Source organism: Dipodomys spectabilis, unplaced genomic scaffold (genome assembly GCF_019054845.1).
Source record: "Dipodomys spectabilis isolate Male_0828 unplaced genomic scaffold, ASM1905484v1 ptg000102l, whole genome shotgun sequence".
Lineage (NCBI taxonomy): Eukaryota > Metazoa > Chordata > Mammalia > Rodentia > Heteromyidae > Dipodomys > Dipodomys spectabilis.
Window position 1 is genome coordinate 3427706 of NW_024870779.1, and position 14237 is coordinate 3441942.

The following is a 14237-nucleotide window of genomic DNA, read 5'->3' on the forward strand; positions in this document are numbered from 1 at the left end:
GGTCTACTTACTTTTGCCTGTACTGTGTTCCTCTTGTCTCAATCTCCTGAGTAGCTGGGGTTATTTTTCAAAGGAACTGAATTGGTAAAATATTGGCTCCAAATGCATTCATTCAATGTTCTCCATGCCCACTGAAAATAAAAACAAAGCTGTTCTAGTATATTAGATTACATTTGTAGTTCAAAGTTAAAAACTAAGGCCTGCTTTTTCTGCAATAGGACCTGTTCCAGCTCCAACCAATCTAAGGCTAACCGAGGTCACCCCAGAGAGCTTCAGAGGGACCTGGGAGCATGGCGCTTCAGACGTCTCTCTCTACAGAATAACCTGGGCGCCAACTGGCAGCTCAGATAAAATGGAGGTAGTGCTGTCTCTATCTCTGTTTCTGTTTCTCTCTGTGTACATTGAATTTTAGGAAAGCCTGAGTGAAATAGATTGTACTTTATTAGCCAGATAATTATGTTTTCCTAATAGTGATACACACACACACATATACACATATATATTTTGGTGGCATTGGGGTTTGAACTCAGAGCCTTGCATTTGCTAGGCAGATGCTCTACCACTTGAACTGTGTCCCTAGTTTCCTACTAGAGATTGTTAGGCTCATGTAAGCATAAGAATGCAGGATCATCTCTTCCAAATGATGCCAACAAATGCCACTGAATATGTATAATATTAATTCTTTTTTTCTGTTCTTTTTTTGTAATATGAATTTTTTTCTGTTTTTTTGGGGGGGTTCTAGTTCTGGGGCTTAAACATAGGGCCTGGGTTCTGTCCTTGAACTTTTTTTTTCATGGTTAGTGCTCTACTGCTTGAGCCACAGCTCCACTTCTGGCTTTTTTTTGGTGGGGGCGATTATTGGAGATAAAAGTGCTATGGACTTTCCTGCCCAGGCTGGCACTGAACTGTGAGCCTCAGATCCCAGTAGCTAAGATTATAAGTGTGAGTCACCGGCTCCTGGCTCATAAAAGGATTCTTGATTTTTTTGGCGGGGGGGTCTGGTTGTGGGGCTTGAACTCTGGGCCTGGGCGCTGTCCCTCAGCTCTTCAGCTCAAGGCTAGCGCTCTACCACTCAAGACACAGCGCCACTTCCGGCTTTTTTCTTTTTGCTTATGTGGTGCTGAGGACTTGAACCCAGGGCCTCATGCATGCAAGGCAAGCGCTCTATCACTGAGCCACCTTCCCAGCCCAGAATTCTTGATTTTTGTGTGCATATTCTTTTGTCCTCTCTCTCCTAGACCATCTTAAATGGAGATGAAAATACCTTGGTGTTTGAAAACTTGAACCCCAATACTCTCTATGACGTTTCCATTACTGCCATCTACCCTGACGAGTCAGAGAGTGATGACCTGACTGGCAGTGAGCGCACACGTAGGTGTTCAGCATTCAGGTTGTCTGTTAATAGTTTAAAGTGAAGTTTTGCAAAACAGACCCACAGATGTATTAATACTGTTTCCCCTATTCTGTTTTCTTCTAGTGCGCCTGATACCCTTAACCACCCAAGGTACGAATTTAGGTTGCTGAATTGCTTGCACAAAAAGTAACAAGTGCACAAGTAATACCCTGGAATACATCATGAGCAGGCTGCTGATTAGTGTTGGGCAGGGCCTCTTTGTTTTGGAATTTTTTAAAATTATCTTTAAGTAGTTATACAAAGGAGTTGCCAGTCACTAAAGTAGTTTATGACTACAGGGTATCTTGATCAACCCCTTTCAACATTCTCACCCACCCCTCTTAGCTGCCCCCTTCCCTTAATTACCTGAATTTCAGGTTATGTATTGAATTATTTTTTGCCATTGACCAAAGCAGTTATATATACAATGCATTTTGATCTGTGTCATCACATCTTCACCTTCCTCACCCTTGGACCGACTCCTTCCCTTATATTTCTTAATTCTGCAACATATACAATGAGTTATTACCTGCCTTCTTCCCCCTTCTACCCTTCATCAGGGCCTCTTTTAAGCAGGCTTGACCCCTGAACTAGTATTACTTGCATTGGTTGAAGAAGGTATCAGTTAGTGTGTTCTGCTATAACAAACGTCAGGCTAGATGACTTCAACAAGCAAAGTTTATGTTCTTGTTAATTATGGAGAAGGGGATGTTCAAGATGAAGATCTCAGCCTCTTCTGTTCCTGGTCATGAGAGCTTTGTTCCCAGCTTGTACAGCTGCCTTCTCCCTGTACTATCCCATGACTGGGAGAGATGAGCTATCAAGTCACCTCTTCTAGAAGCCAGTCCCCTTCTGAGATCCCTCCATCATCTACTCTCACAATCACCGTTGGAAGACCCTATTGTCTTAAGTCTGGAGCTTTAACTATATGGGTGGGTTCATACATTCAGTCTGCATCAGCCTGTCATTGAAGAGTCGATGGCCGTCTTCATTAGAAGCTCACATTTAATTGTTGAGCTCAATTCTTTTGGTTTCCTTGGGAGCCATACATACTTCGGGGTGTGCAGTGGGGAGACGTTGTCCTGTGTGCTCACTCTGTTGTCCGCAATCTTCTTTCAGCTCCCAAAAGTGGCCCACGAAATCTTCAGGTCTACAATGCAACATCAAACAGCTTGACGGTTAAATGGGACCCTGCTAGTGGCCGTGTGCAGAAGTACAGGATCACTTACCAGCCTTCCACAGGGGAAGGAAATGAGCAAACGGTAATTCGTTTTGTAAAACCCTTTCACTTGGAGAGATTCTACTTGTTTCTCTCCAAATCTCTTTCTCCCTCAGTGTTTAGTCATAGTTATTTTTCGAGGAATGCATGAGTCCCCGTGTTGAATGGGCTCCTGGGACTACCGCTGGTGCTCAGCCAGCACAGTTGGCATGGAAACCTAGTGATGCTTTTCAGAGTGGCCTCATAGTTTCAGGCATTCACTTCAAAGCACCTACCTGTCTCTCACAAATGATTAGCACTCGATTATTCATGTCTGGATAGTTTTTGAGTCCATGTAGATCTCATCTATCTAACTTAACAAAGAACTGAAAGCTTGCTAAACCTACTTAGAAGGTTTATTTTCTTTCACTTATCCCAATCATTCTGCATTTGCATGTTATAGGGTATCTTTTTTGTTATGTTCTTTTAAAAGAATCTGGAGATTTTAGTCATCAGTGTTTTGTTTCTGACTAAGATACAAATCATTGGAAACACTGAAAATTCTTTCCTTAAAATTTTGTAAGCTTGAGCTGGGTACCTGTGGCTCACCCTTATAATCCTGATAACTCAACAGTGGCCAGGTTCTGAGTTCAAACCTCAGGACTCTCATTTTTTTAAAAAAAATCATAAACGTACTGTGTCATTAGAGTGAAAAGAGCAAATATCTGTGTTAACATACATTAATTATACAAGGAACTTCATGTGATATTTCCACACCTGCAGATGATGGATTTTAATCAATTTCCTTATAGAGTATCTTCTAGATCTAGTATTTTTAGGCCTGGAAATTCATCTGACAATATTTATCATTTTTATATTATTCAAATAGAAGCACCCCCAGGAAGATGATGAGACTATAATCTCAACTGTCATCTTTTTTATCTTCCCATTCTTCCCTCCTAGGTAGAGCCTTTGTCCATTCACCTCACTAACTTCAGCTGTGTGTCTGAGTTTTACCATCTTTGTCTTTTGTAAGGTGCATGACTAGACATACCTAGATTTCTTATGTGCAGAAACTATATGATATCTATACAGATATGGTAATACTTTCAGATTTACTTCAAATATCTCTTTTAGTAATGTCAAGAACTTTACTGATATGTATGTATGTATATATGCATGTGTGTATGTCATGAATGTGTATGTGTGTGTGGGTGCGTGCTTGTATGAAGGGATAACATCTCCTGAGTATACATATGAGTTTTTTATTTTCAATCATCAAACTTCCCGAGCTTTAGAACATAAATCTCCTCTTTTCCTGGTTCAGAGATGCTCCCAGGGGTTGAGTTGTGAGAGCAAAGGTCGCTATTTGTTCCTGCATTTAGCAGGGACAAATAGCTGGATCAGAAACTCTTCTACTCCATTTTAATGCTGCTTTATGAATAAACTAAAAGTAATAAATCATTAATACCAGATTTATTTTGGAGAGTGAATGGGAGAAGTTAGTAGACACCCTTTGGCTTACTTTGTAAGACTGGTTGTCCTCAATAGATCATTCCTCATTCGTTATAAATCAAAGCTTTCTAAAGATGGCTTGTACTAACATGGACACTTCTTTCCTTTTATAATGTCAGACATTCATTACTTTTGAAATTGGCTGCTGTAGTCCCCCTTGTTCATATCGAGCATGACTGTAATGTTTCCCTGAGCTTGCCTCTGCAGCTGGAAGCACGTGGGTGGATGGGTGTAATCGGAAAACATCTGGTTGGTACCAGTGCATCTCCTGATGCTCTCCTTGTGGGCAACATGCCATTTTCATGTGCTTTTAATTAATATGGCACGAATGTCTGAATTCAGTAGACTGTTAACAAATTGTACAATTTTCCTTTCATCAAGGAAGCTAGATGGCCCCAAGCAACGAGTACGGAAGCCTTCAAACTCCATAACTGGAGGGAACTGAAGAGCTTTGTACCTCAAGTGTGGTACCAGGCAGTGCATGCCAGTGCACGATTGGCAAAGGGTCTGCCCACCTCGCTACACAGTGAATACTGTGAGAATGGCAGTGTTCTGAGGAAACACTAAAAGCTATGGATCTTTGACCAAATCACTTCAGTGTGTTTCTAGAGCAAGTAAAGAACATCTGTAAGAATAATACAGAACGGTGTGGAGCCTTTCAAATCATGCAGCTCTTGGCTCTTGGATGTCTTACGTCATTTTGTAGCTCACTTGTGATTAAATTTTTTTTTTTTGGGGGGGGAGAAGTGTTCTGAAAAAATGTGTTTTGGATGAGACTTTGCAGTACTGGCAGCTTCCAGGTTGAAATATCTTTTTAAGGTCACCAATTTATTTAATTTTACATACAGTTTTATTTTATTTCAATTGAAGTATGCACATGTATATTTATTTAATTTCATTCAGAGCAACTTTACTTGTAATAGCCAAAAGCTGTAAACAATCCATATACCCTCTAATGGGATAAAGGATAAGGAAATAAATAATTTCTTTTTCTATGTAATCATTTACCACTCAGTGAAAGAATGAAAGAAGCGTCAACTTGGGTGAATGTGAAAGACATAATCCTTCGTGGGTAACTTCTAGTTTCAAAGTATTCCATGCTGTTGGGTTCCATTTATTTTGATGTTCTCAAAGAAACAGGTGGTTCTGATGATGGAGAAGGTCACCAATATACATCTTGGAATTCTTTCTTTATTCTAAGGTATATATGTTATATTTACAATGATACCATAAGATACGAAAGATAGTAAGCTTTCCATGGGGACATCCCCGCAGGACTTGGCACAGGGTTCACCCAATTATTCTGTAGCAGGAGTAATGAGAGATGGAGAGAACATGATGAGCTAATACTTATCAAACCTGTTCTTCCCTAGACCACTATAGGTGGACGGCAGAGCAGCGTGGTCTTGCAGAGGCTGAAGCCAGACACTCCTTACACCATCACTGTGTCCTCCCTGTATCCTGATGGGGAGGGCGGCAGGATGACTGGAAGAGGCAAGACAAGTAAGTTAGACCACACTCCTTCCAGCGTTTATTATTTTTGTACCAGTCGTGGCGTTTGAACTCAGAGTCTCGGCACTGTCCCTGAGCTCTCTTGCTCAAGGTTAGCAATCTACTTCCAGCTCCAGTTTTTTGGTGCCTCATGGTCTTCCCTGCCCTGGCTGGCTTGGAACCACACATCTCAGCCTCCTGAGAAGTTAGGATGACAGATGCGAGCCACCAGCACCTGGTCTCTGCTAAGTGATTTCTGTGCATTTCAGAGCCTTTGAACACTGTGAGGAACCTGAGAGTGTACGACCCTTCTACAAGCACCCTGAGCGTGCGCTGGGATCACGCGGAGGGAAACCCTCGACAGTACAAGCTCTTCTATGCACCAACAGCTGGAGGACCCGAGGAATTGGTACATATTTACTGTGGTGAAAAATGGTAGTTTGTTTAAACCACAGCCAAATGACTTGAAGGAGTTCATCCATTTGCTTTAGAACTGAAGAAGTTCTTATGAACACAGTAGTACTCCACGAAGGGCCAATATGTGATGTCTTAGAGTACGGGGAGAGGGAAGATGGTGGGATTGGTGGTGGCGAGAAGAATATTCATTCTGGAAAGTAACAAAGAGGAAGTAAGGGTTATAAATCAGTCATTATTTTGTGTAACAGTTCACTTGAAAGCAACTACTATGATACGGTTGGAAGTGTTCTTTCCTTTCCACGTTTTTCCAAATCAAGTGCTCTGTGTTTTATTCAAATCTCTAGGTGCCAATCCCTGGGAATACCAATTATGCCATTCTTAGGAATCTTCAGCCAGATACCCCATACACCATCACCGTGGTTCCTGTTTACACCGAGGGCGATGGGGGCCGCACCTCCGACACAGGAAGGACGTGTAAGTAAGAGAGCAAGACAATGAACTTTCTATTGGAGAGGCATCCAAATGGGAAAATTAAAACCATAAAATAATAATAATAATAATCCATATAAACCTCTCAGACACTACTGATGGTGGTTAACTTTTTGGTGAATGAACTCATATGTTTTGATTTTTAAATGACAACTATGGATTCATTAAAGGTGTATATATTTACTAGTGCACAATTTTAGTTATTGTTTTTCATTAAAAATTTGATCTGGGCATTCACACCTATAATCCTAGCTACCCAAGGTGAGATTTTTTTTTTGGTCGGTTGTGGGGCTTGAACTCTGGGCTTGGGTGCTGTCCCTGTGCTCTTCAGCTCAAGGCAATTGCTGTACTGCTTGAGCCACAGTGCCACTTCCGATTTTCTAGTGGTTTACTGGAAATAAGAATCTCACGGACTTTCCTGCCCAGGCTGTCTTTGAACCGTGATCCTCAGATCTCAGCCTCCTGAGTAGGTAGGATTACAGGTGTGAGTTACCAGCACCAGGGCCCAGGCTGAGATGTGAGGATAGCAGTTTGACACCAGCCTGGGCAGACATATCTGAGAGATTCATCTTTAGTTAAGCAGCAAAAAACCAGAAGTAGGGGTATTGCTCAAGTAGTAAAGTGCCAGCTTTAAGGAAAAATAAAGTTAAGGGAACATTAGTCCCTGGGGTTAAGCACTCAGCACTCAGAGAGTTTTATTTTTCAAATTTTTAAATTGAGTTTTGCTCTGTCTAATAAATTTGTGTGAGACCCCATTTCACAATAGGTTTCACAGTCTAAGTTTTTGAGATCTATCCATTATATTACTTGATTATGCATTTCTCTAGTTTGCTGGTAAAGTGCTTTTTGGAGTTAAAGAAATTTCTTGAAAAATTAGCCTAAAAGTTTTTGTTACTTGCTTTAAGTCCTGTTTAAAGCTTTTGTCCATACTTGCAATTAGGTCTTTGCATTTTAAGTATATAGGTGGCTTTGTTTGGTGGAAGATTAGTGGTCTAGAAAGATGATATTATTGGCTAAACTGGGGTTTGGTGCTCGTATGGATTTAATGTATGAACTTCTCTAAGTCTTTGTTGAAGGAAGTTGAGAAATGAATGTGTCTTATTTCTGTTTCTGTGTGCCTTTTTTCTTAATCACAGAAGTGATTCTGTGGCTATTTTGTTGAATCCAGCAAGAATGACTGAAGTTAGCTGATTGAATTTTATATATAAGTTCCCATAGTTAGAAGGCAGGCCCTATAAAATCCTTCTGCTTTGCATTTTCTGTGGAAACTGAAGCTTCTTTTCCTTTTCCTTTTCTCTTTCCTTTTTTTTTTTTTGGTTCGGTCGTGGGGCCTGAACTCTGGGCCTGGGCGCTGTCCTCAGCTCTTCAGCTCAAGACTAGCACTCTACCACTTGAGCCACAGCACCACTTCCAACTTTTTTCTTTTTGCTTATGTGGTGCTGAGGAATTGAACCCAGGGCCTCATGCATGCAAAGCAAGCGCTCTACTACTGAGCCACCTTCCCAGCCTCTCTCTTTCCTTTATCCTACGTACCTTTCTGGCCAGTCCAATTCTTCTACTCTACCTGACTTGTTTTGCTTGCTTCCATCTTAATCGACACACACCACAGTTGGCTGATTTTGACTGACTGGATTTGGAGCATTTCAATGTGCTTTTGTGTGTAGATAGAAGTTTAAAGCGGAGAGGTATTTTCTCCTATGATGGTGTTAATTGTGGGAAAGTGTTGAAAAGCTCGGAATCAGACTTAAGACACAGGCATTGGCTTTTATTTCCTCAGTGGTGAGAGGTCTAGCAAGAAATGTGCAAGTGTATAATCCCACACCCAATAGCCTGGACGTCCGCTGGGACCCTGCACCCGGGCCTGTGCAGCAGTATCGCATTGTGTATACTCCTGTGGCTGGCACAAGACCCTCGGAATCTGTAAGTAATTCTGCCACTGTAAGGACTTTGTACATTCTGCTTTGGCCTCCGCTGGCTGCGAGCAGTGAGCCAGTTATTGGTGTATCATTGCTTGTCATAGAAACTGCATTTCCCAGTGAATGTCAGCACATGCATGAGTCATGTTGGATAGCGTGTGAGAAGACAAACCACAAACACACCAGTGTAGAATTCCTAAGTGATTATTTTTGATGAATGAAAACAGGTATGTCAATTACAAGGTTACTCAAGACAAAGAACTTTAGGAGTAGGCAAATTAGTTCTGAGTTGAAAACTTCAGTAATAGATGCAAATCATTGCTAAGCTTTGTCAATATGGGCTTTGTTAGAAGGTACAAATGCCCTTGTTAGGAAAATATGCCAAAGTGTGCCTTTATTAGCTCTTAGAAATTGCAGTCTCTCTTCAAGTCATAATTCAATTCACTTTTGTCATTAGAATGATAATTTACAAATCAGAAATTATAAGGTGACTAGAAAGAGTATTTGAATAACTTAAGAGGAGAAAAATCAATGTATAGGCTAATTTAACTTACAAGTTTTTGCAAAGATAAATAGTGAGCAAGCAAAGATTAACAAATGAGCCTGGTGTGGTAGCTCTCACCTGTAATCTTAGTTACATAGAAGGGTGGAATCTGAGGATCCTAGTTCAAAGCCAGGTTGGGCATGAAAGTATGTGAGACTCTTATCTCCAATTAACCAATAAGAAGTCAGAAGTAACACTGTGGCTCAAGTGATAGAACACCAGCCTGAGCAAAAAAGCCAAGTGAGAGAAAGAGGCCCTGAGTTCAAGCCCTAGTACTGGCACATGTGTACGTGTGTGTGTGTGTGTATGTGTGTGCGCGCACATGCATAATTAGTAAATGGTAATGAGCAACATGTGTTTTCAGTAAAAGTATTAATCTCCTTGTCCATGTGTTACTTGGACAGATTTAGACAAGTTACCCTTATCTACCCTAAGGAATTGCTTCTATCTTAATGGAAAGTCAGCCTCTGGCTCAGGTAGGGAAGTCCCTTCTCCCATGAGAACATTCAGGATGTTTTTGGGGTAAATATTGTTACCCCTAGAAGTTGTACTGGTGAAGTTTCCTCATACACATCCACGAGAGAAAATGGAAGCAACTAAGAGTTAAGGACTTCTTTGGAAAGGGAGTTCTGAGGGTAGAGGGCACATAGTAGCGCGGCCTGGGCAGGTCACAGGGGAAAAGACACGGGGGTTCTGACATGTCTAGGCTCAGCCTTTCATTGTCAATATCATTATGCTGACTAACCAAAGACTCAGGAAGCATTTGGTTCACGGCCAGGTAGAATTGAACATTCTCTCCTCTGCAGATGGTGGTGCCGGGAAATACCCGCACAGTGCACCTGGAGAGGCTGACTCCTGACACTCCCTACTCTGTGGATATTGTGGCTCTCTACTCGGATGGAGAGGGGAACCCCAGCCCCAGTCAGGGGCGAACACGTGAGGCGAAAATCCTTCTGCACCCCTACTTGCTTGTAGTTAGATTAGCATGCTTCTTGCCATGAGTGAGGAGTTGATGTTGGGTGGAGAGAGAGAGTTTTCCTCTGGGCAGTTCATGTGATGTCAGCCTGCGTCCCATCCCAGTGGAATCTACAGTCCATGGCAAACTTCTGTGTTGAATGAAGCTGGTTACTTGGTATTTTTTTTGTTTTTTTAAATTTTGGTCAGTTGTGGGGCTTGAACTCTGGGCCTGGGCACTGTCCCTGAGCTTTTCAGCTCAAGGCTAGCGCTCTATCACTTGAGTCATAGCGCCACTTCCAGTTTTCTGAGTGGTTAATTGGAAATAAGAGACTCATGGACTTTCCTGCCCCAGCTGGCTTTGAACCGTGATCCTCAAATCTCAGCCTCCTTAGTAGCTAGGATTCCAGGTGTGAGCCATTGGACAAGTGTTCACTCTATCCCCAGTGGGGCATTCTGGGTGGGTGAGGAGTGGAAGGGGTTTTTCTGCTCTGCCCTGCAGTGGATCTTCTCCTCACCAAGTGAGCACTTTTGCCTCCAGCTTTCATTAAACATTAAACTAGCTGAGCTGGTCATGCTGTCAGGAAAGCCACAAGTACTCCTGTGTTATGGCTGGGTGCTGGTGGCTCCCACCTCTAATCTGTCTGAAGATTGAGGTTTGAAGCCAAACCTCCATTAGAAAAAGTCCATGAGACTCCTGTCTCCACCTAACCACCAAAAATGCAGATCTGCGGCTCTAATGGTAGAGTGCTAGCCTTGAGAGAAAAAGCTAAAAGATAGTACCCAGACCCTGAGTTCAAGACCCAATACTGACACCCTCCTTTCCCCCCCACTCCCCGCAATTCTGTGCTTTCTTTAGTTCCTCGAAGTGGACCAAGGAACTTGAGGGTCTTTGATGAGACCACGAACAGCCTCTCCGTAGCCTGGGATCATGCAGATGGGCCGGTTCAGCAGTACAGGATCATTTACTCTCCCACTGTTGGCGATCCGATCGATGAATATGTACGTGTGATGATGCTCATTTATTCACGTACTTCATAATGTTAGGCAGCTGGAGTGTGAAATTAAACTTCTTTTCTAGAAATGTGTGGTGACTGGAGTGGAGTCTTTGACCTTCATGGAGCAGTCACATTTTACACAGCTTTTGCCAGGATGACCGGATGCTCCTGCAATGTTTTGGGGGGCTCATTTCTATTTGAAAGATTGATTGACAAGTGGTCTTAGTTATGATCAATCACTTGAACATTTCTAACTACCTAGTTGTGTCATAGGAGGAATGAAGTCTAGTGAAATACTATATCAGCTAATCTGGAATGACTGTTCATATCCTATGATGTGATTATTTAAATCTGACTCTCTCTTCAGATCTAAGTCCTCTACAAGTTCTGCCTTCAATACTCCAGGGCTAATTGATCTCTCCTTTCTCTAGACACTTTGCTCAGAACTTTTTTGTTGTTGTTGGTGGTGGTTGTGAAGTTTGAACTCAAGGCCTCAGAGCTGTCCTTGAACTCTTTTGCTCAAGGCTAGCATTCTACCACTTTAAGCCACAGCTCTACTTCTGGTTTTCTGATAGTTAATTGGACATAAGAGTCTCACGGACTTTCCTGCTTGGGCTGACTTTGAACCACAATCCTCAGAATCTCAGCCTTCTGAGTAGGTAGGATTACAGGTGTGAGCCACCAGCGCTCAGCTGCTGTTCAACACTTTTGAGTTAGTTCCTTTTGTTTTGTGTGCTTGGTGCTCTATCATATGAGCCACACTTCCACTTTTGGCTTTTTGTGGCCAATTGGAGATAAGAGTCTCATAAACTTTACTTCTTCAGGCTGACTTTGAGCCACCACCCTTAGATCTTGATGAGTAGCTCCTGAGTAGCCAGGATTACAGGCATGGTTTGCCTGTGCCTAGATAATCTTTTCTTAATTATTAATTTGAAGTGCTAGGGATTGAATCAGGTCCTTGGGTCATGCTAAAAAATTCTCTATATTTTGTGAGTGTCATATTTTATCTCTCCAGACCTAGCTTCCTCATAGCTGTCCCTATGTATGTAGTTAGGTTGTGGATAGAAAACGACTTCCATTGAAGTTTAGTGATTAGATGCTAGAATATGCTCACAGAGCCCACAGTGGTTATTGAAGTTGGGTCTGGAGTTTACAATCCATTTAGATCATGATTCTCCATGCATACCACTGAGGAAGTATTTCATCAAGTGGCCAAGGGTGACTCACACCTGTAATTCTAGCTTCTCAAGAGACTGAGATCGGAGGATTGTGGTTCAAAGCCTGCCCCAGCAGAACAGTTTGTGAGACTCTAATCTCCAATGTCAGAATTGGAGCTGTAGCTTAAATGAGAGAGTATTGAGGGAAAAACCTGAGGGACAGCATCCAGGCCTTGAGTTCAAGCCTCAGTACTCTCTCTGTCTCTCTCTTTCTCTCTCACATGCTTATATACTCAAACTTGGTATAAGTAAGCTTTAATTGAATGTCACCTTATTATTAATAATAAACATCTGCAATTGCCATTTACATTTTTTTTATCAAATTGAGATATTCATATTATTTCATTCTTACTGCAGTTAGTTTGCCAAAGTTTTTTTTTTTTAGCCTTCAATGTCCACGTGTTGTGGACAAATATGCAACCTTTCTTTCCTATCTGAAAACATGGAACACATTTCTCTTGCCAATGTACTGTTTTTAGTTACAGGATCACTGGCCTAACTAATCCATAGCATTTGTAAAAGCAACTACAGGTTAAAGAGAAACTGAGAGTGATGATTTGCTTCCTCTTTGAGGAGCTAGTTGAATGGATTTTCCATGTCTTCCTTCTGTCTTTTTTTCCTAACTGGTGTTACCTAGAGGACAGAAATTGTGTCCACTTTTATACCCTGTGGATTCTTAGCAGCTAATTTCCAATGGGTATTTGGTATATAGTTTTGAAGTACTAGGTAAAAACCAGAATGTGCAACAATGGAACATTTTTTTTTGGTCAGTCATGGGACTTGAACTCTGGGCCTAAGCGCTGTCCCTCAGCTCTTCAGCTCAAGGCAAGCGCTCTACCACTTGAGCTACAGTGCCACTTCCAAGAATGTGCAACAATGAAACATGCCAAACTTACTATGGCAATGCTGGAATACTCGGTAAAATGGCTGGAGGCATTCTATACCTTACTGCCCTTCATCTCATAGTCTCCTTCAAAGATGCTAAGTCACATGGTTTCTTAGTAGCTGATCTGTCTCTTGAACCCAGAACTGTCAATCTGAAAGTGTTGCGTAGAGACAGGGTAGACAATGTATCTTGCAATGCACATTTTAAAACCTAAAAGAAAATGCAAAGAAACCATCACTGTTTAAAGAAAAAAAAAATGATTGACTTCTGATGTGGAAGTGTTCTAACTGGCAGTGAATGTATGATTTTACTTCCCCTACAGACCACAGTCCCAGGAAGAAGAAACAATGTAATACTACAGCCTCTGCTGCCTGACACTCCTTATAAAATTACTGTTATTGCCATTTATGAAGATGGAGATGGTGGTCACCTAACTGGAAATGGAAGAACTGGTGAGTGTCTCATGCCTTCCTCTTTACATTTTATTTGTATACTTTTTATCTTGAAGTGGTTGTACAAAGGGGTTTCAACTACGCATGTCAGTTTGAGTACAATGCATCTTATCAGTGTTGCCTCTCCCATCATTCCCCCCTTTGTATCATTATTTTTGCTTTGAACTTGTCACATTTTAAATGTTGCTCCTTGTATCCTTTATAACTTTTAAATATGCTCTTTCTGCATCCGAAATACTGCATTCATATTGCACTAATGTTTTTATTAGACACTGAAGTTTGCCAAAGGTATGTCATGGAAAGACTGGGGAATGGGCCAAAGGGTAGTATGCATGGCTGGCAAATGTGAGGTCCTGAGTTCAAAACCCAGTACTGCTAAAAAAATACACTGCACCTTATAATTTACAGAGAATCACCAATATCTAGCAATTTCTTTCTTTTTTTTTTTTTTTTGGGTCCAGTCGTGGGGCCTGTACTCTGGGCTTGGGCACTGTCCCTCAGCTCTTCAGCTCAAGGCTAGCGCTCTACCACTTGAGTCACAGCGTCACTTCCGGCTTTTTTCTTTTTGCTTATGTGGTGCTGAGGAATCGAACTCAGGGCTTCAGGCATGCAAGGCAAGCACTCTACCACTGAGCCACCTTCCCAGCCCAGCAATTTCTTATTTTTAAAGATTCCCTAATCTGGTTAGAGACCCTTTGGAAACACATCCATTAGAATCATCTGAGGAGATTGAGGAAGATGTTTAGGTCTGAGAGCTTTCCCAGAAA

At 41.7% G+C, this 14237-nt stretch overlaps 1 protein-coding gene across 1 annotated transcript in view; it reads left to right on the forward strand.

Moving 5' to 3' along the window:
- Positions 1–14237, forward strand: part of Col12a1 (collagen type XII alpha 1 chain) — a 128651-nt gene that overhangs the window by 65288 nt on the left and 49126 nt on the right. Inside the window, exons 27-37 of the mRNA XM_042687119.1 lie at positions 219–358; positions 1239–1371; positions 1478–1504; positions 2513–2655; positions 5480–5609; positions 5867–6006; positions 6359–6488; positions 8281–8423; positions 9770–9899; positions 10777–10919; positions 13341–13470. Of these exons, the coding sequence (XP_042543053.1) occupies positions 219–358; positions 1239–1371; positions 1478–1504; positions 2513–2655; positions 5480–5609; positions 5867–6006; positions 6359–6488; positions 8281–8423; positions 9770–9899; positions 10777–10919; positions 13341–13470 (1389 nt within the window). The remainder of the gene's footprint in view (positions 1–218; positions 359–1238; positions 1372–1477; positions 1505–2512; positions 2656–5479; positions 5610–5866; positions 6007–6358; positions 6489–8280; positions 8424–9769; positions 9900–10776; positions 10920–13340; positions 13471–14237) is intronic.